The following is a 22142-nucleotide window of genomic DNA, read 5'->3' as shown; positions in this document are numbered from 1 at the left end:
GCCTGTCTGGCCACCATGTTGACCTCATTGACCACAGCAGGACCAGGCATGTACACACACACACACACACACACACACACACACACACACACACACACACACACACACGTACGCACATACACACACTGAGAGACCTAATCAATATGTAACTAAGGAAGGAGAGAGCACGGTGGAGAGAGTGGGGAGAAGTTGTAGGGGTGGAAGAAAGGAAGAATGGAAAGGAAACTACAAGTAAAGATGGCTGTGACTGGTTGGTGCTGATGGAGTCAAACTACACAATTTAAACTAATATTATTGCTATTACAATAATGTTTGAAATTTCAGAACCAACGACAGATCAAAGACACATTACAATACAAAGTACAGAAGTCACAAACAGTCTGCTTGGCCTGAATTGACGAAACTCCGAAAATGAAAAACTGTAGAAGTTATTTTCTTACGTATGAAATTACATCTTATTATTACATGATTTTCATGTATGTACTGAAATAGACTGATCAACCACAACATTTATAAAAAAAAGTCTGATATTATGCCTCTTTCATGCCACCAAAAAGCCTCTGACTCACCTGGACATCGGTCAGACAAGACCTTCAATTGTGTCCTTTAATGTCAGCCACAGGACATTACCAGCTGATCCTTCTCTCCATATCTGCTTGATTGACCTGAGATTTGGAAGTTAAAAATATGAATACATTTTGCAGTGTGACAGGGCGCATTATCTTATTGAAAGAAGCCATGGTGATCAGAAAATACTGTTAAGTTAAATGCATGTGTACATAACCTTCAAAAGGAGTAAAGGTATTTAGTCCATGGGAAAAAGGCCATTTTTCTAACATGTCCGTGACCTCACTAAACTCTTCCCTGATGAGCTTATGGGATAAAATGCTAACTTCTGTTTCTAGGTTTTTTCCTGTTAAAAGTGAGTTTTTCCTTCCCACTCTTCTCCAAGTGTTTACTCATAGCACTATGAGGGGGTTCAAAGTAGCATCCACACAAATGTCAGAACCAAGGAAAGCATTACTCAGAACATCATGTTTCCTTTGCTGACTGGCATTCATCTGTTAATAGTGCATCCTGCTGTGATCTCTCTCTGGAGTAAATGAGTCACTCATATGTCATAATGATGTTCAGGAAACCACGATTGATCAGACTAGGTCACCATCTTCCATTGCTCCTTGTTATGTTCTGAGACTCACTTAGCTACATTTGGTGGTAGGTTAGGTCAGTGAGTAGTTTTTTTTTACATTAATATATTTTTTAAAAATCTGTTTTTAATAGAACACCACCATCTACACTCAACTTAAAAGTGAAGAAAACCCTTGTTGCTCTTATGCCTAAAGACCATGTGTATTCCAACCTGGCTGGAGCCTACAAAGCCACACCCCTCCCCCACATTGGACAATCGGACCATCTCTCCCTGTTCCTCACACCTCGGTATTCACCACTCATCCAACGTGTGAAACCTGCTGTGAGGACAATTAAAGTGTGGCCAGAGGGGACAGACGCAGTGCTCCAGGACAGATTTAAAAACACAGACTGGAATATGTTCACCCACACAGACCTGGACCAGTACGCCTCATCTGTACTGGATTACATCTCCAAAACCACAGACAGTGTCACCACCCAGAAACGGATCACCATGTACCCCAACCAGAAGCCTTGGATGAACCGGGATGTTCGTCTCCTCCTGAAGGCCCGCAACACTGCCTTTAGGTCAGGAGATGCACACGCCTACAGTACAGCCAGGGCTAATCTAAAGAAGGGCATCAAAAAAGCCAAACACCATTACAAAAAGAAGGTAGAAGAACACTTCTCCAACTCCAACCCCCGACGCATGTGGCAAGGACTCCAGACCATCACAGACTACAGGACCACCAAACCCTCCCCCGCATCTGATGTCTCCTTCCTCAACGAGCTCAACAACTTTTATGCTCGTTTTGAGCGAGGGAACCCCACAACCACAACCAAAGCAGACATGACGCCAGACCACCAACCTATGACTCTCTCCCCCACCGATGTAGGAGCGGTGCTGAGCAGGATCAATGTCCACAAGGCTGCAGGCCCTGATGGCATCCCCGGGCGTGTTCTCAGAGCGTGTTCTGGGGAGCTTGCAGGAGTGCTCACAGACATATTCAATCTGTCCTTGGCCCACGCTGTGGTACCGGCCTGCTTCAAATTCACCTCCATCGTCCCGATACCCAAAAACTCCAACCCATCTTACCTCAATGATTACCGCCCAGTAGCACTCACCCCCATCATCACTAAGTGCTTAGAGCGACTGGTCCTAGCACACTTCAAATCCTGTCTCCCCCCCACCCTGGACCCCCACCAATTCGCATACCGCCGGAACAGGAGCACAGAGGATGCAGTCTCCATCGCAATGCACTCTGTCCTCTCACACCTGGACAACAACAACACCTACGCCAGAATGCTGTTTATAGACTTCAGTTCAGCATTCAATACAATCCACCCCTCACAACTCATCAGGAAACTGACAGACCTGGGTATCAGTTCCCTCATCTGCAAATGGTTACTGGACTTCCTGACCAACCGCCCCCAACATGTCCGGCTGGATAACCGCTGCTCATCTACCATCACAATGAACACCGGTGTACCACAAGGCTGTGTGATGAGCCCTTTCCTCTACTCCCTCTTCACCCACGACTGCAGACCTGCTGACGGTTCCAACACCATCATTAAGTTTGCAGATGACACCACGGTGATTGGCCTCATCAGTGACAACGATGAGGCCGCCTACAGGGAGGAGGTGGATCGTCTGGCTGAGTGGTGCGACAGAAACAACCTGCTGCTTAACACCGAGAAGACCAAGGAGCTCATCGTGGACTACAGGAGGAATGCTGACCCACATCCACCCATCCACATTAAGGGGACGGCTGTGGAGCGTGTGAGCAGCTTCAAGTTCCTGGGAGTCTACATCTCCGAGGATCTCACCTGGACGACCAACTGCTCCAAGCTGGTCAAGAAGGCTCACCAGCGCCTCTTCTTCTTGAGGACTCTGAGGAAGAACCACCTGTCCTCAGACATCCTGGTGAACTTCTATCGCTGCACCATCGAGAGCATCCTGACCAACTGTATAACAGTCTGGTACGGGAACTGCTCTGCCTCGGACCGGAAGGCGTTGCAGAGGGTCGTGAAAACTGCCCAGCGCATCGCCGGAGCACCACTTCCTGCCATAAAAGACATCTACAGGAAGCGGTGTCTGAAAAGGGCTGGGAAAATCATCAAAGACCCCAGTCACCCATCACATGGACTCTTCACCCTCCTGCCCTCTGGGAGGCGCCACAGGAGCCTCCGGACTAACGGTGTGTTCACACCGAACGCGATGGACGCGAATAAAATGCCCCAAACGCCCCTAATTTGACGCGTGTACATTCGCGTCTCAACGCGTGTCCAAGAAAAATCCATCGCGCGTCAAAATATTTTGACACGCGTGAACCGGAAATGTGGGAGGAATGTGGGAGGGAGTTGTGCCAGACCGGTATCTTTGCAAGATGGCAGCTATCGAGCTAGCGCTTGAAGAGAGAGTCTCCCTTCTCTATGTACTGTGGAGAGCAGAGCAGCAGCGTAAAAGACGTCCTCGCCGTACCTGGGTCCATCAGGTCCTCCAGAGGCATGAGCAGTTTGGTGAGTTTCACCACTTGCTCCAGGAGCTGCGCCTGGATGACGGCCGATTCCAGCGCTATCACCGTCGGCCAGTTTGAGGACCTGCTTTCCCTCGTCGGTCCCAGCATCGCCCGCCTAGACACCAACTACAGACGCTCAATCCCACCTGCAGAGCGCCTGTCCGTCTGCCTGAGGTTAGTAAAACTATTTAATACGGTAGTCCTTTATTGATATCTGTGCTAATATGCTAATCCATCCAGTTATACACTGCTAACATGGATGTGCTATGCTAACAGTGAATGCTGTCGGTGTTTACTGAAAGCAAACTGTGGTACAGAGACGACTCTTTATAATATTTCTAGTGATACTCAGAAGCTCTCATCAAGTCCCGATTTAATTCGATTTATGCTGTTATCAGTGTTTGCATGATAGCATGGCTGTGGTGTCACATCAATGTATGCGCTCGGTGTTTGCTGATATCAAACTGTAGCATTAGGACCACTGAGTTAACCTTTGTAGTGATACTCACTCCTTTTTATTTAGACCTGGTTTAATTCTGGGATAGTTTAATATTTGTATATAATCCCTGCAGCTGTCAGACTCTATAGCAGGGGTCACAGCCTTTATTAAAACAGAGTTAGATAAAACTGTGAACAGTTTGGTTCATCTCTAGTTACATGGTTCTATCTTGATAAGCTATGTCTTATCACAGATTAATTTTTCAAAAATATTAATGATTTAAGCAAGGAAAGGGCTACATGTCAACACACAACTCTTTATTTCTATTAATGTCTCACTTCATTCCTACCTGATTGACATGTTTAGGAATTATGAGTGATTGGCTCACTGTAGTTGTGAAAGTTGCTACCAAATTATGATATGTTAAAGTTAAAACAAAACACAACTGTTTTAGATATTATCTAATATACATTTTGTAATTATCCTTATAATTACAAAATGTTTTATGTAAGATTTAAGTTTTGTGATTTATATCTGACATCACAAAAGTATTTTGGAATTTGAATAATGTATTTTGTAACTGCAGTACACATAATACTGATTTTGAACAATTTTGTCCAGGTTCCTTGTCACCGCGGACTCCTTCAGGACCATCGCGTTCAGTTTCAGAGTCGGTGTGTCCACGGTGAGCCAGATCACCCCCCAGGCAGCGACGTCCATCTGGGACTGTCTAGTGGACGACTTCATGGCTGTGCCTTCACCTGGAGACTGGCGGTCCATCACAGAGGGATTCCAGGAGCGCTGGAACTTTCCTCTGTGCTGTGCAGCTCTGGATGGGAAGCACATCCAGACAAAGGCACCCCATATATCATATAGGAGACACACACATTGATATACACTAAATATTCATTTCATTTCTTTTTTGTGGTGCCCAAATTGATGCACCTGCTTGATTTTGTTTAAACAATTATTGCACACTTTCTGTAAATCCAGTAAACTTCTTTTCACTTCTCAAATATCACTGTGTGTGTCTCCTGTATGATATTTAACTGACATTTTTTTATTGTAACAACCAACGATTTATACAGGAAAATAATGTCTATTAACAAGGTTGCCCAAACTTCTGCATCCCACTGTATCAGTATATTTTGTCATTAGTATAATATGAAATTGTCACGGTTTGCGGGGGCAAGCCGTGTGGAATATATATAGGACCAAAAGGCGGCAGCTCTGGTGCAGGTGAGTGTTTATTAACAACAAAATGCAAACAAAGGCGCTAGGAACATGAAACTGAAACCTAAACTGGGTAAACTAACAACACAAACCAGAACCGAAGATGCAGGGAGATCCGGAGAACTATACACGGAGAGACGCAGGGAGACCGAGGGGAAACAACACAGACGAACCAGCAACTACTATGACAGAAGACACAACTTAAATACACTCAGAGAACACAGGGGAATACATACAGGTGGGGAACACAGCTGGGAGTAATTAACATGACGAGACTAGGGAGGCAAACTGAAAACACTCACATAAGACACAGACCTTCACAATAAAACAGGAACTTACACATGAAAGGACACAAACTAAGAACGCGGACTAGATACAGGAACACACGGGCAGAACAGAGTAAACACTAACCAGAGGAAGAACAGAACCAAAATCGCGAAGAGAAAACACAAAACGCTGGGTCAAAAGGACCCAGGATCATGACAGTACCCCCCCCTCAAAGGCTGGCTCCAGACAGCCCAACAAGAAACAAAACAGCCAGAAAAAACAGAAAACAACCCGACCAGGGCGGGCGGCGGGGGTCCAGGACGGAGGGCTCGAAGCAAAACAAAACCGGAGCACCAGAAGGCCAAAAGACAAAAACAAAAAACGAGCCCAAAACCAAAAGAAACAAAGCACACCAGAACACAGGAAAAAACAGAGTCCAAAACAGAAGAGTTCAGGGGGCCGACAGCACAGGAGTCCAAAACAGTTCAGGGGGCCGGCCAGGGGGCCAACAGCACAGGAGTCCAAAACAGTTCGGGGGGCCGACCGTGCGGACGGCAACGGCGGCGACGTGGATACAGTTCGGGGGGCCGGCCGTGCGGACGGCAACGGCGGCCACTCAGGCGATGGCGGTCCGGGGGCCGGCCGTGCGGAAGGCAGCGGCGGCCACTCAGGCGATGGCGGTCCGGGGGCCGGCCGTGCGGAAGGCAGCGGCGGCGACGAAGGAGACCACGGAGCAGTTCAGGGGACCGACCCCGACGGCGGTGACGTCCAGCAGGTGGCCCGGAAAATGGCCGGCGATATCGAGGTGCAGAACGAGGCTTGGGCGGCGGCTTAACAGCCGCAGGACCAGGCGTAGCAGAAGCAGAGGCCGGACCAGGCGTAGCAGAAGCAGAGGCCGGACCAGGCGTAGCAGAAGCCGGACCAGACGAGGATGAAGACTCTGATGAGGCCGGACCAGACGAGGATGAAGACTCTGATGAAGCTGGACCAGGCGACGACGAGGCGGCCGCAGGTGGCGGCTGAACGGGCCCCTCGGACCCTCCAGCGGAGACAGGCGGCTGAACGGGCCCCTCGGACCCTCCAGCCGACGAGGCATGAGGCTGGTGTGGTTCTCCGGAACCACCAGCTGACGAGGAAGGCTGCTGGACGGGCTCCTCGGGCCCCCCAGCTGAAACAGGAGACAAAGGCCGGAGCGGTCCCTTGGACCCTCCAGCGGAAACAGGAAACAAAGACCGGAGCGGTCCGTCGGACCCTCCAGCGGAGACACGAGACGAAGGCTGGAGCGGTCCCTCGGATCCTCCAGCGGAGACACGAGACGAAGGCTGGACGGGCCCCTTGGACCCTCCAGCAGAAGCCATCACAAAGCCAGCAGGCATGGAGTCCACTGGCAGACATGAAGGAAATGGGTGCTGTGCTGAGCACTGGCCCTGCTCAGACAGCACTGACACGGGGCACTTCCCAGGTGGCTGCTTAAACTCCAGGGGTCCAGAATCAGCTGAGGACTGGGACCTAGCCTCTGGGGAAGCCCTGGAGCGGCAAACAGTGCCAATGGCGGCTGAATCATGAAAAGCACCTTGAGTAGGACTTAGGCTTTCTCCCTGCACGGAGTGAACGGGTGGAACCGGTAATGCTGGAGCTACTGGGGCCTGCGCTACAGGCGGCACTGGAGCTACTGGGGCCTGCGCTACAGGCGGCACTGGAGCTACTGGGGCCTGCGCTACAGGCGGCACTGGAGCTGGAGCTGAGGGTGGCACTGGAGACGGAGCTGAGGGTGGCACTGGCTGCGGGGGAGCTAACTGGGCTGAGAGTGGCTGCGGGGGAGGTGATATGCTGTTCACAAAGTCATCTGCCGCACAGAACACCGCCCCTGAATGAACAGTCATACAGTCCGCAAATGGAAAACAGTCCTCACTCACCACAGCTGGCGAATTAGAAGTCCGAACGTCCAGCTGTGGGGTGGCGCGCTTGCGGCGCGATTGGCGTCTCCTCCCCGCAGACGGCTCCGACGGGCCGGGCAAGATCACATCCGGCGAGTCGGGCAGCGAGGCAGGAGTGGCTGAGAGAAGGTGCGGTGTGAGCCGGAGAAAAGCCTGCATGGTCGGAGGAAGCGAGTCCAATAGCCATGGCAGGCCGGAAAAGAGCCGTTGCAGCCGGTCTTCTGCTGCGCGGCGAAGCTCTTCCGGGGGATGTTCCAGCCATAGGCTAAGAAGGATCTCCACATTGTATGTGATGTCGTCCTGGAGCTCCTCGGACGGATTTACTGCCGCTGGGTCCATGGTGGCTGGTTCGTTCTGTCACGGTTTGCGGGGGCAAGCCGTGTGGAATATATATAGGACCAAAAGGCGGCAGCTCTGGTGCAGGTGAGTGTTTATTAACAACAAAATGCAAACAACAAAGGCGCTAGGAACATGAAACTGAAACCTAAACTGGGTAAACTAACAACACAAACCAGAACCGAAGATGCAGGGAGATCCGGAGAACTATACACGGAGAGACGCAGGGAGACCGAGGGGAAACAACACAGACGAACCAGCAACTACTATGACAGAAGACACAACTTAAATACACTCAGAGAACACAGGGGAATACATACAGGTGGGGACACAGCTGGGAGTAATTAACATGACGAGACTAGGGAGGCAAACTGAAAACACTCACATAAGACACAGACCTTCACAATAAAACAGGAACTTACACATGAAAGGACACAAACTAAGAACGCGGACTAGATACAGGAACACACGGGCAGAACAGAGTAAACACTAACCAGAGGAAGAACAGAACCAAAATCGCGAAGAGAAAACACAAAACGCTGGGTCAAAAGGACCCAGGATCATGACAGAAATAAATTCTACATGTGTCAAGTTGTGTGCCAACATTTGCTGTGTAGTAGAACTGAGACATTAGTCATTATAAACATTTATTTGAAATAATATTAAAAGTCTCAAACAGAAAAACATTAAACATAAATATTTAAAATATAAGAATTTACAGAGAGACAGGAATAAAAAGGACCAGCTGCTCTCCAGAGCAGGAACAAGGCTGAGGAGGAAATGCTCCATTGGAGACTGGTGTGGCCTCTTCAGGGACTCCAGGATGGCCAGCTCCACCGCCGATGGACCGTCCTGGGACCCGTCCCTCATCTGCCTCGGAGCCGTCCTCCTCTGTGGGCCTGTAAAACAGCACAAAACACAAAGAAATGAGAAGGCTGCTACTAGATTTTAATTTCAACATTGAAAAAAAAAAAAAAACAATAACAGGATATAATCAGATTGGTTGTAGATATTTAGTAAAGGTGATCACAAGGGAATCCCACCGACTAAAAAGGTATCAGTGCTTGCTGTACATATCTGTGGGTGCAGCAGCAGGAGCTCAGGGACTGGGGATGCTCTGCTGCAGAATCAGTTGGTTCTATCAATACAGTATTAAATGTTAACAGGTTGGATATAATAATCGTAGAGTAGACAGTGGTCCCTCATTTATTGCAGGGGTTCTCAGAATAACTAGCCCCTGGTCACAGTTCTCACAATTGATTCTCAAAGTGCAAACCTTTGTAGATTGCAAAACGTAAAAGTATTATTATGCCGCGGTTTGTCTTCATCTGCCCGCCACTTTCGTGCGCCTTTTTCCCTCACGGTGCAGGTGTCTATTTCCGAATGAGGCTCATAGTTATGGGTGTTTTTGTGCTGTTTTTTCTATTGGACGCGATGGTTATCAAAACCAAACGTGATAAATTTGGCAAGCGCAGGAGATTTGTCAATCAGGCTGCAGAATGCAATGCTGTACTGTGCAATAAAAAATCAGCAAAAAAGCAAAGCAGTGACGGATGAACAGCGGGACCACTGTGTGCTGTTTATTAATAAACAATAAAATATATTCCTAAATGACAACATGCATAAAAGCAGAACGGTATTTGTACGTCAGTGGGAAAATAGCGGTGGCTTGCTAGCTTTTGTGCGGCTTCCCCGGGTCAGTGAAAACTTTCAAAAGAGAAATGAATGAACTTACCAGGTTGCCCGATCTCTTCACATATCTTCCTCCAAGCTCGGTCCTTTTTATTCCTGTCTCGGTACTGAAAGCAGCTGGTGTTGTACAGCTCCGAGTTGTTTGCTACCGCATTGATTAGCCTTCCCCTCCATTGAAGTATGAAAGGCTTTGGCTGGATCTGCCCCTTTGACCTAGGTAACAGCCACGTCACCAGGCTCCTGATTGGTTGTCGCGGCGCGATTTGACGCTGGAGTTCAGATTTTTCCAACTCCAGCGGTAGACGCGAAACGCGCGTATGCACAAAATGCAACACAAAAACTCACGCGCGTGGTTTTATTCGTGAGTCAAACGCGCCAGACGCGCTACACTGACGCGCGTTTCACGCGTTTTGGCGTTTTCGCGACGCAAATCTGCTTCCGAATTTTCGCGGGACCCGCAATCGCGCGTCATCGCGCCTTTCCATTGACTTTACATGTAAACCTGACGCTCTATTCGCGTCCATCGCGTTCGGTGTGAACACACCGTAAGACCACCAGGTACCGGAACAGCTTCTTCCCCACAGCTGTCAGACTCCTGAACTCTGCCTCCTGACATCTGACCCACGTTAAACTCATGGACTGAACATACACACACCCACAATGGACAACTGTACCCTCAAACACAATAATAACATGGACTGAACCACCACTCACAACCACTAGCACTTTATATAGCCTCTGTAGAAACTATCTACACCCTCACTTATCTTAACTGCACTACTGTATAGCTCTGTGTAAATAATCATTCTGTACATTCGATAAGCTTTAATCCTACAACTGTTTACAACTTGCATAGTTCCCATTTCTGTATAGCTGTATATCCCAGATTCTGTAAAGTTATTTATTTCATATTCTGTATAGTTTTTCATATTTATATCCTGTTCATATCCTGTACATAGCTTGTACTCACTACAGCCTGTACATACTTATAGTTATAGAATATTCACAACATACTTCATACCGTGTACATTATAACATACCATAATAGACCCATTTCTGTAATATACTCACATATCTATATTATTGCTAATATATATTGTAATATATCTATATCACTAAAGCACTTCTGGATGGATGCAAACTGCATTTCGTTGCCCTGTACCTGTGCATGTGCAATGACAATAAAGTTGAATTCTATTCTATTCTATTCTATTCTAAAGCTCATGGTCGTCAGTTCATTGCATGGTCTGCAGTCCGCTGGTCGACCTGCCATGTCTATGTTGTTGTTCACTCCCGGTCCCTCGTTTCCTCCTTTACATGTTGGTGTGTGTGTGTGGTGGTATCAATGTTTTCCTGCGGCACCAGGCTTGGAGACTTTTTCCCGCCGTGGAGCCAGCCACACCTGAGGAGTAATCACACTCACCTGTTGCTGATCAGCCTCATCAAGGGAGCTACTTAACAGAGTAGCTGAGCTTCAGTTGACGCTGGATCTTTGCAGTCAGTTCCCCCGCTACTGAAGTAAAAGTGCTTCGTGATGGCCGGTCATATAAAGTTTACTCACTGCAGCATCTGTTGTTTCCAGTAGAGTTGGGTGAAACGAGTGGAGAGAGCTGGACACACTTCTACATAGACACTGAAAGGGAGTGGAAATACTCACGGATCACAGGTAGAAGTCATGGCACGGAAGCACCATTTGTTATTCTTGCACTGTGAATAAATGGACTGTATTCTACACAGGCAGTCTTGCATTTGGGTCCTGCTTTGGCCTACTTGAGAGACCTGCTGCCCTCCTAGCCATGAGAACATCCACTACCGATCCCAGAGAAGTTCTTGGGTGAGTTGGACAAAACAGTGGGAGTTTTTACTCAATGTCCGCTTGTGTTTCGCCAGCCGAACCAAGCCTATACCTCAGACAGCTCAAAAATGTATTTTATGGTGGAGCTGTTGACGCGTCACGCACTGAAGTGGGCTCAGGCAGTACTAAAGGCTCGCCCTGATTTATCCTATAATGACTTTCTTGCCAAATTCTGTTGTTTGGCAAAGGCTTGAGCCCGGATGCAGCTGAACACAAAATGTTCAACCTTTGGCAAGGTAAGAGAAGCATGGCTGATTTCTCAATTGACTTTTGGATATTGGCAGAGGACATGGGGTTGGGAGAGAATGGACTTTCCTCAAAAGCCTCAATGAGGATCTGAAATGGGAATTATCCCCCAGAGAATTGCCTAAATCATTGGATGCATTCATTTCCATGTGTGTTAGGATGACCACATGCAGGAATATGGTGAGCAAGCTTTCTGTTTCCGACGACCCCATGCGGGGTGCGTTTCTGGAGATCAGAGCCCAGAGACGAGGGGGGCTGCTGTGGAGGAGGAGCAACCAATGCAGCTCGGCCGGGCCCAACTTTCACCCTTGGACTGGAGGAGATGGCAGTGTGTGTGGGTTTTTTAATTTTTTCTTTTTCCCTTGGAAAAGGGACATTAGGGGAGATTATGCAGACACATGCTCTGCTCATCTGAAAGAGCAGGCACGTCAGTACAAGTAGGGATGCTGGCTGCGTTCAATACTGTTGACCATAATATTCTATTAGCGCGGTTAGAGCATGTTGTAGGTATTACAGGTACTGCGCTTCAGTGGTTTGTATCATATCTATCTAGTAGACTCCAATTTGTGCATGTAAATGGAAAGTCCTCTTCACACACTAAGGTTAATTATGGAGTTCCACAGGGTTCAGTTATAGGACCAATTCTGTTTACAATATACATGCTTCCCTTAGGCAGTATCATTAGAAGACATCGAATACATTTTCACTGCTATGCTGATGACACCCAACTCTATCTGTCCATGAAGCCAGATAACACACACCAATTAGTTAAACTGTAGGAATGTCTTAAAGACATAAAGACCTGGATGGCCGCTAACTTTCTGCTTCTTAATTCAGATAAAACTGAGGTTATTGTACTCGGCCCTGAAAAGCCTAGAAATATGGTATCTAACCAGATTCTTACTCTGGATGGCATTACCTTGGCCTCCAGTAACGCTGTGAGGAACCTTGGAGTCATTTTTGACCAGGATATGTCCTTCAACGCAAATATTAAACAAATATGTAAGACTGCGTTCTTCCATTTGCGCAACATCTCTAACGTTAGAAATATCCTGTCTCAGAGTGACGCTGAAAAACTAGTTCATGCATTTATTACTTCCAGGCTGGACTACTGTAATTCATTATTATCAGGAAGTCCTAAAGCCTTCAGTTAATCCAAAATGCTGCAGCAAGAGTCCTGACAGGGACTAGAAAGAGAGAGCAGATTTCTCCTGTATTGGCTTCCCTTCATTGGCTTCCTGTTAAATCCAGAATTGAATTCAAAATCCTGCTTCTCACATACAAGGTCTTAAATAATCAGGCCCCATCTTATCTTAATGACCTTGTAGTACCATATCACCCTATTAGAGCACTTCACTCTCACACTGCAGGCCTACTTGTTGTTCCTAGAGTATTTAAAAGTAGAATGGGAGGCAGAGCCTTCAGTTTTCAGGCCCCTCTTCTGTGGAACCAGCTTCCAGTTTGGATTCAGGAGACAGACACTATCTTTACAGGGTGGGCCATTTATATGGATACACCGTAATAACATGGGAATGGTTGGTGATATTAAAGTCCTGTTTGTGGCACATTAGTATATATGAGGGGGCAAACTCCTCAAGATGGGTGGTGGCCATTTAGAAGTCGGCCATCTTGGATACAACTTTTGTTTTTTCAATAGGAAGAGGGCCATGTGACACATCAAACGTATTGGTAATGTCACAAGAAAAACAATGGTGTGCTTGGTTTCAACGTAACTTTATTCTTTCATGAGTTATTTACAAGTTTCTGACCACTTATAAAATGTGTTCAATGTGCTGCCCATTGTGTTGGATTGTCAATGCAACCCTCTTGTCCCACTCTTCACACACTGATAGCAACACCGCAGGAGAAATGCCAGCACAGGCATCCGGTATCTGTAGTTTCAGGTGCTGCACATCTCGTATCTTCACACCATAGACAGTTGCCTTCAGATGACCCCAAAGATAAAAGTCTAAGGGGGTCAGATCGGGAGACCTTGTGGGCCATTCAACTGGCCCACGATGACCAATCCACTTTCCAGGAAACTGTTCATCTAGGAATGCTCGGACCTGGCACCCATAATGTGGTGGTGCACCATCTTGCTGGAAAAACTCAGGGAACGTGCCAGCTTCAGTGCATAAAGAGGGAAACACATCATCATGTAGCAATTTCAAATATCCAGTGGCCTTGAGGTTTCCATTGAAGAATGGACCCACTATCGTTGTACCCCATATACCACACCAAAACCATCACTTTTGTTGTTCCAACAGTCTTGGAGGGATCCATCCAATGTGGGTTAGTGTCAGACCAATAGCGGTGGTTTTGTTAACTTCACCAGTCACAAAAGTTTGCCTCATCACTGAAAATCTTCTGCGTGAACTGAGGGTCCTGTTTCCAATTTTTGTTTTGCCCATTCTGCAAATTCTGTGCCGATCTGGGTCATCCTTGTTGAGATGCTGCAGTGGCTGCTGTTTGTAAGGGTGCCATTTGTGAGTAGCTAATAGCCACCGAAGGGATGTTCGACTAATGCCACCCTCCAGTGACATGCGGCGAGTGCTACGCTGTGGGTTCTTGCTGAATGAAGCTAGGACAGCCACTGATGTTTCTTCATTAGTGACAGTTTTCTTGCGTCCACATTTTGGCAAATCCAACACTAAACCAGTTTCACAAAACTTAGCAAGCAGTTTGCTAACTGTAGCATGGGAGATGGGTGGTCTCGTAGGATGTCTTGCATTGAAATCTGCTGCAATGACCCGGTTACTGCGTTCACCAGATATCAACACATTTTCTATCCACTCGTCACGTGTTAACCTCTTTGACATGTCAATGGCTGTGAACAAAGAAACTTGTAAATAACTCATGAAAGAGTAAAGTTACGTTGAAACCAAGCACACCATTGTTTTTCTTGTGACATTACCAATAAGTTTGATGTGTCACATGGCCCTCTTCCTATGGATACAACTTTTGGTTTGTGTGTGTGTGTTGTTTTTTTTTTTTTTTTTTTTTTTTTTTTTCAAAGATGGCCGACTTCTAAATGGCCACCACCCATCTTGAGGAGTTTGCCCCCTCATATATACTAATGTGCCACAAACAGGACTTTAATATCACCAACCATTCCCGTTTTATTACGGTGTATCCATATAAATGGCCCACCCTTTTAAGATTAGGCTTAAAACTTTCCTTTTTGCTAAAGCATATAGTTAGGGCTGGACCAGGTGACCCGGAATCCTCCCTTAGTTATGCTGCAATAGATGTAGGCTGCTGTGGAATTCCCATGATGCATTGAGTTTTTCCTTTTCAATCACCTTTCTCACTCACTATGTGAGTGCATTGAATCATACCTGTTATTAATCTCTGTCTCTCTTCCACAGCATGTCTTTATCCTGTCTTCCTCCTTTTACCCCAACCGGTTGCAGCAGATGGCCCCACCCCTCCTTGAGCCTGGTTCTGCTGGAGGTTTCTTCCTGTTAAAAGGGAGTTTTTCCTTCCCACTGTCGCCAAAGTGCTTGCTCATTAGGGGGTCATATGATATTTGGGTTTTTCTGTATCTATTGTTGGATCTACTGTACAATATAAAGCGCCTTGAGGCGACTGTTGTTGTGATTTGGCGCTATATAAATAAAATTGAATTGGCAGACACATTCAAAGATGCCTCCCTACTTGGTCTTCAGTGTTTAGCAAAACTCATACACTAAGAGTATGAGTGCTCAGTCATGCTCTAATTGACTCAGGCACAGAGTAAAATTTCATTGATCAGACACTCGCTAAGGAATTAAACCTCCCGTTGACACCACTCACCGAACTCCTACAGGTTTCTGCCTTAAACTGTACCAGGCTTGCTTAAATTACCCATTGCACTCAGGCCATTCAGCTCTCCCTATCAGAAAACCATGTAGAGAAGATTAGCTTCTTTCTTTCTGATGCTCCTGAAACTCCTGTTATTCTCGGTTGCCCTTGGTTAAACACAACCCCCCCAGCTTGGTCCAAAATTGTTGGTTGGAGCCTTTAGTGTCATAAGAACTGTTTGCACTCTGCCATAGTGTCTCTATCCAAAACGGTCAAGTTACTTGATTTGTACTCTGTTCCAGCGCTCTATCATGACCTCGCTAAGGTCTTCAACAAGGACTTGGTGCTCTCCCTTCCTCCACATCATCCTTGCGACTGGAACAGATCAGCTCTCTGGTGCTCCACTTCCCACCAATTGCCTGTACAGTCTCTCCAAGCTGGAAAGAGGCCTAGGAATGTTACATTAATGACTCCTTAGCGGAATAATCCATCCATCCAAATCCCCACTTGGGGTGGGGATTTTCTTTGTGGAGAAGAAGGACAAGACCCTCCGTCTGTGCATTGCCTTTCGGGGGGTTGAACAAGACCACAAAGATACTTAAAAATAAGTGTCCCCTGCCATTGCTGTCTTCCAATTTTGAACTGCTTCAAGGGGCCACTAAGCTCAGGAATGCCTACCATTGACTTTCAGTCAGTATCAGGGAGATGAGTGAAAGATGGCTCAATAACATTTTGAGTACCTAATGTTCAAATAATTATAAAAAGTTAATGGTGAGCTGGATTCTACTTGGTCATGCCTTTCAGCCTCACCAATGCTCCCACAGTTTTTCAGGCCTTGGTTAATGACGTTTTGAAAGATTTCATTAACCTCTGTGGTTTTGTGTACCTTGATAATATTCTGATTCTGAAGTCTTGGTTGAACATGAGAAGCACATCCGCCAGGTCCTGCAGCAGTTGAAAAATCGACTGTTCGTCAAAGAAGAGAAGTGAGTTCCATGTTCAGTTGCTCTCCTTTTTGGGGTTTATTGTGGAGCAAGGCCAGCTTCAGGCAGATCCAGCTAAGATAAAAGAGGTGGTTCAATGGCCAGAGCCCCAGACCCGTACGCAGCTGCAAAGGTTCCTGGACTTTGCAAATCTTTACAGACATTTCATTTGAGATTCCAGTCGCATTGCTCTGCCTTTCACATGCTTAACTTCTCTGAAGGTCTCATTCCAGTGTTCCCCAGTGGTCCAGCAAGCATTCATCCAACTCAAGCAGAAGTTCGCCTCCGCTCCCATTTTGGTTCAGCCAGACTTCTCTCAACCATTCATAGTGGAAGTGGATGCATCAGATTTTGGAGTTGTGTTGTCACAGAGTTCCGGGCGTAAGCTTCACTCGTGTGTGTGTGTGTGTGTGTGTGTGTGTGTGTGTGGTTTTTTTTTTTTTTTTTTTTTTTTTTTTTGTTGTTTCTCTGCGTCTCTCGCTGGCAGAGCGGAATTACGACATAGGGGATCAACAATTGTTGGCCATAAAGCTCGCACTGGAGAAATGGAGGCACTGACTGGAAGGAACAGCTATTGGTCATCTGGACAGACCACAAGAACCTCGAGTAGCTGCAAGCCATTAAGCCCCTCAACTCCTGTTAGGTCAGGTGGGCTCTGTTCTTTACTTAGTTCAATTTGACCATCACATACAGACCCAGCTCCCATAATGTGAAGCCGGAGGCACTCTCCTGGCAATTCTCTCAGTCAGAGAAGGACGATGCCATCCTGCCTGCAGCCTGGGTTACTCACATGGGAGATCAAGGCTCTAATTAGAAGCGCTCAGCAGGAGAAACCTGACCGTGGGATGGGTCCTACAAACCAGATATACGTGCCCCCTGTGGTTCATGGCAAGCTTATCCAGTGGGCCCATTCTCCTAAGTTGAAGCACGCTATATCATTCATGCAACGCTTGTTTGGGTGGCCGTCTTTGGGCCAAGATGTCTAGGATTTTGTCTCTGCTTACCCTACCTGTGCGTGGAATAAAGCGTCCAACTCCCCTCCTTGTGTGTTTCTCAGGCCCCTACCTATAACCAGAAGGCCCTGGTCACACATCGCACTGAACTTCATAACTGGACAGCCACCGTCATACTCACCATGGTGGATGGTTTTTCTAAAGCTGCACATTTTATTGCTCTGCCCAAATTGCACACTGCATTAGAGATGGCGAAGCTACTGACTGATCATGTGTTCCGCCTACACAGCATCCCTCAAGACACTGTGTCCGATCGGGGTCCGCAGTTCACGTCGCAGGTTTGGAAGGAGTTTTGCACCGTGCTGGGGGCCCAAGTGAGTCTATCCTCAGGGTTTTATCCTTACACCAACAGGCAGGTGGAGAGGGCCAACCAGAAGTTGGAGTCCACTCTCCACTGTGTGGCTTCATCAAAGCAGTCCCACTTCCACTCACCTATCATGAGTGGAACATGCTCATAATTCAATGACCAACTCTGCCACTGGTCTGTCGCTGTCTCAGGATTCATTGGGGTATTAATCAACGCTCCTGTCCATCACTGAAGGGGAACACGAGGTTCCCTCGGTTCAGCATCACCTCCGTTGCTGCTGGCGCCTGTGGAAATTGTTCACAGGATCGCCTCTCCTGCAGTCCAGGGCAGAAAGTATGGTTGTCTACAGCAAACGTCCATTAGATACTGAGTCCAAAAAGCTTTCTCCTCACTTTATTGGCATGTTTAACATTGAACTATGAACAGAATCAACTTTTACTTACCTGGATTATTGAGCATGCATCAAGACATTGTGACTATGATTAATTCTGTGACTGCTCGATTGAACTTACCTCAAAATATGAAGATTCATAATGTCTTTCATGTCTCCCAGCTGAAGCCTGTCCAGTCCAGTGTCCGCCTTTCAGGCCCCCACCACCCACCCGGGTTATTGACGGCACCCTTGCTTAATCCGTTACACGGATGTTACACGGTAGTGGCTTTCAGTATTTGGTGGATTTGGAGGGGTATGGTTCAGGTCGAGCAGGCTCCCCTGCACGGGGACCTCCGTCTCGCGGAGGCAGGCTGTACTTTGGCTGGTTGCACCCTGGGGGCTGGCATGGGCGCTTGAACGGTCCGGACCTCCACTCCCATGCTCCCGGGGAACGCCGGTGGGGGTGGCGGCAGTGTCGGCCAGGACTGGTTCCAAGCTGCACATCAACAACACCACACTCAGGACCCAGTACCATTTATGCAGGGTGGCGCAATGAGCCGATGCAGCTCCGGTACGTCGACTTCCACAGCAGCCGCACCACAACTTTCTTTGTGAGAAATGCAGTCAGTCCCCCAGCTAGTGAAGTGAAAGAGTTTTGTGTTGGCAGGTCGTAGGGACTGTACTTACTGCAGCGTCTGTTTCCAGGAGAGTCGGGGGAAACGAGTGGAGGGAGCTGGACACGGTTGTACATAGACAACGAAGGGAGCGGAAATACTCCCCATGGATCACAGGGAGAAGTCACAGCACAGGAGCAGGGCACAAGCACATGAAGAGAGCACGCATTGAGGATTATTAGCACCATTTGTTTTTCTTAGGCAGTCCTGCATTTGGGTCCTGCTTTGACCTACCTGACACAAATCCTACCACCTTGGACTGCAGTTTGCTTCTCTGAGATCCACTGCAAGCTGGTGGGCCACTCCAAAGACCTTTACTGTGTGTTGTGAAAAAATCACATGAAATTCAATTTTTTTGAATATGTATTATAATGTTGTTATGTAACCTATATACACACTGAGTTCTTCCTGAAAAAAAAAGATAGTTGAAAGTTTCATCCTTAAAAAATGCACTGAAAAATGAAGTTGAGCTCAAGCGATGATGATCTGGACTTTGTAAACAAGAAGAAGAAACTGAGATTTGGGGTTCAATTCTCACAAGAAGGCAACAGCAGGGAGAAATTTATGGTTGGATCCAAGAGTTGGGGCTGTATCATGTTTGCTTTAGTATATATTTCATGATCTCATTGGGGCAGTTTGAGCTCTTTTTGGCAGACTTGGTACCACATCCGAGGAAACAGAGAAATAATTTCAGAGAGCATCTAGCTGTATATCTGAGGTAAAACAGTGTTACTTTACCATTTACAGATATGTGTATATTCAGCACCGGTGTGATTTTGAGCTACGAGTGCACTGGCTGCCAAATGTAGTGGCCTGATTAGCCAGATCAGTTTATTTGCATGCAAAAACTTTGAAAAATCAAGCATGATGTGAAAAAGTAAATGCTGTAGTTTTGTGTTGTGTAATTACACTGTCGGTGTGAACAGCTGCATTGACAATAAGGGAGGCAAAAATACTTTTAATGCTGAAAATGTGGTAAATGGTAAATGGCCTGTATTTATATAGCGCTTTTACTAGTCCCTAAGGACCCCAAAGCGCTTTACATATCCAGTCATCCACCCATTCACACACACATTCACACACTGGTGATGGCAAGCTACATTGTAGCCACAGCCACCCTGGGGCGCACTGACAGAGGCGAGGCTGCCGGACACTGGCGCCACCGGGCCCTCTGACCACCACCAGTAGGCAACGGGTGAAGTGTCTTGCCCAAGGACACAACGAAAATAGTCAAGCAAATTCTTTCGTGTCCATTGCATAAAGGCCTACTAAACAAAAGTTGCAACAGGTTGAGAACTGGTTCATTCATGTGGCGCTACATCAACCTGTTTACACTGGATAAAAGGCTCACTGCTCATTATAGATAGCTATATTAATTACTCATATAGACATAATGGCAAACACCCACAAGATCAAATAATCTTGAGCAGTCTTGTGTATTTTTCAGTCGTCTAGGCACTGCCATTTGGTCGATGTTGAAGTCACTCAGATTCTTGCACATGTCCATTTTTCTTACTTTCACCACACATTTCACTTTCACTAAGTCCAGGAATCGACTGTTCAAACATCACAATGACATGAGTTTTTATATTTCACAGGAAGTTCTTTTTGTAGATGCAGATAAAGTTTTACTGTTATGAACTCTTGATTATTTTAGTCACTATACAATAAAATAAAAAATGGCAACGCATTCATGAAAGTATGATTATGAGTGGTTGGAAAACAGCTCACATTGTGAAGATGAAAATAAATCCAAACAGACGGGATCTGCAGCTGCATCAAAAGGGTTAACCGTCTGGGTCCATGAGACTAAGAAGTGTGTGTGTCCGTGTGTGTGCGTTGGGGTGGGGGGTCAGTAAGTGCAGCTCTATAATGTCAGTCAGTCTTGGAGTGTGAACATGTTTGAAAGCAGCAGCAACGAGGGAGGAAGGAGGAGAGAGAGAAGAAGGGCAAAGCCAGAGAGAAGTGGAGGAGGGGTGTCTGGTAGAGAGGGAAGGAGGGAGACAGAAAGAGAGGGGGAGGAGAGACAAGCCGAGTGTGCACAATATTCATTCAAACTGACAGAGGCTGTGTGTGTGTGTGTGTGTGTCCCAGTTTGCATTTCCCATTGCTCCATAGTCTCTCTCTCTCTCTCGCTCTCCCTCTCTCTCTCGCCAGACAGTCTGCAGTTTAAAGCAGTAGGAAGAAGACACCGGAGAGCCCACCGGAGAGGAAGAAAAGCAAGAGAAAGAGTGTTTTAAGCGACAGGCAAAGAGGAAGAGGAACAGGAAAAGGGAGGAGAGAGGAAGTAAGGAAAGAGCAGGGATTTGTTGAGAAGGTGGTAAGAGAAAGAAGATGGACGGGAGGATGAAAGAAAGAGGGAGAGAGAGACAGAGTGGTGGTTCTGTGGGAGGGGGAAAGAAGGAGGTGTAGAGACAGAGGAATGCAGAAAAAGAAGGGGAATGCTTCTGCTGGCGATGATGAAGGAGGTAAGTCAGTTTGGACCTTTAAATTTTAAATATGTGTATGTTTTTTCCCGGCTGATTGTTGTGCCTGCGGCTGAGCTCTGATCCCACAGCAGCCCTGACATCTACTTTCCATTGTTGCTCTGTGGGAGAGGCCGCTCGCCGGCGGACATGAATGCGATGTGACAGTGTGTCAGCGGATGTTTGCCGACACTGATGTGTGCATGCATGATGCAACACCAAGGAGGAACGCCCAAAGAGGCAGGGAAAGAGTGCAGAGAGGGCATGGAAGTGGATGTAGTACAGGACAGCGAGGCTGCACGCTAACACAGCAGCGAGTGCGTTCACACAGTGGGGCTTTTCATTCATAATTTCGCATGTGTGTGTGTGTGTGTGTGTGTGTGTGAAGGATGTGCATGTTTTTACAAGTATCCATGGTTGTTAGGTTTGTGCATGGAGATGTGTTGAATATTTTGTGTGTGCTGTATGTATGCGTGCATGCACTTGGCTACCCCAGTGGAAGTGAATGACAATTAGATTAAAGTATTGATTTAGTCTGGGCCAGGTAGGGAGATGCCGTCTCAGTCACACACCCAGCAGCAAACTGGGGGGAAGGGCCATCACCATTCCCATTACACACACACACACACACACATGCACGCACGCACGCACGCACACACACACACATATCTACGTGCATTAATAATTTTATTAAAAGTATAAGTCTGCTGCTTAAAGGTACCATTGGAAAACAAATCATCTTCAACAGAAACATAAAGACACGCGTTCCAAAACGCACATAAACACAAATATCTGTGCAGTTTGCATTTCTAATGTTGACCTTAAATGGTAAATGGCCTGTATTTGTACAGCGCTTTACTAGTCCCTAAGGACCCCAAAGCGCTTTACACAT

General features: G+C 46.9%; 1 protein-coding gene and 1 long non-coding RNA gene across 2 annotated transcripts; both read left to right on the top strand.

The window, feature by feature from the left end:
• The first annotated feature begins 3458 nt into the window (after positions 1 to 3458).
• LOC143418320 (uncharacterized) lies at positions 3459 to 5251 on the top strand. Its single transcript, XM_076882929.1, has 2 exons — positions 3459 to 3821; positions 4708 to 5251. Exons 1-2 carry the CDS (start codon positions 3562 to 3564, stop codon positions 4976 to 4978), a joined length of 531 nt encoding a protein of 176 aa, XP_076739044.1. The 5' UTR covers positions 3459 to 3561; the 3' UTR covers positions 4979 to 5251.
• A 5797-nt stretch (positions 5252 to 11048) lies between these two features.
• Positions 11049 to 18371, top strand: LOC143418470 (uncharacterized). The gene is made up of 3 exons (XR_013098463.1): positions 11049 to 11217; positions 11293 to 11385; positions 18292 to 18371. It is a non-coding gene; the product is annotated as an uncharacterized LOC143418470 (long non-coding RNA).
• Positions 18372 to 22142: the final 3771 nt, after the last annotated feature.

This window comes from Maylandia zebra, linkage group LG4 (genome assembly GCF_041146795.1).
Source record: "Maylandia zebra isolate NMK-2024a linkage group LG4, Mzebra_GT3a, whole genome shotgun sequence".
Taxonomy (NCBI): Eukaryota; Metazoa; Chordata; class Actinopteri; order Cichliformes; family Cichlidae; genus Maylandia; species Maylandia zebra.
This window is presented reverse-complemented; position numbering and strand designations above follow the sequence as displayed.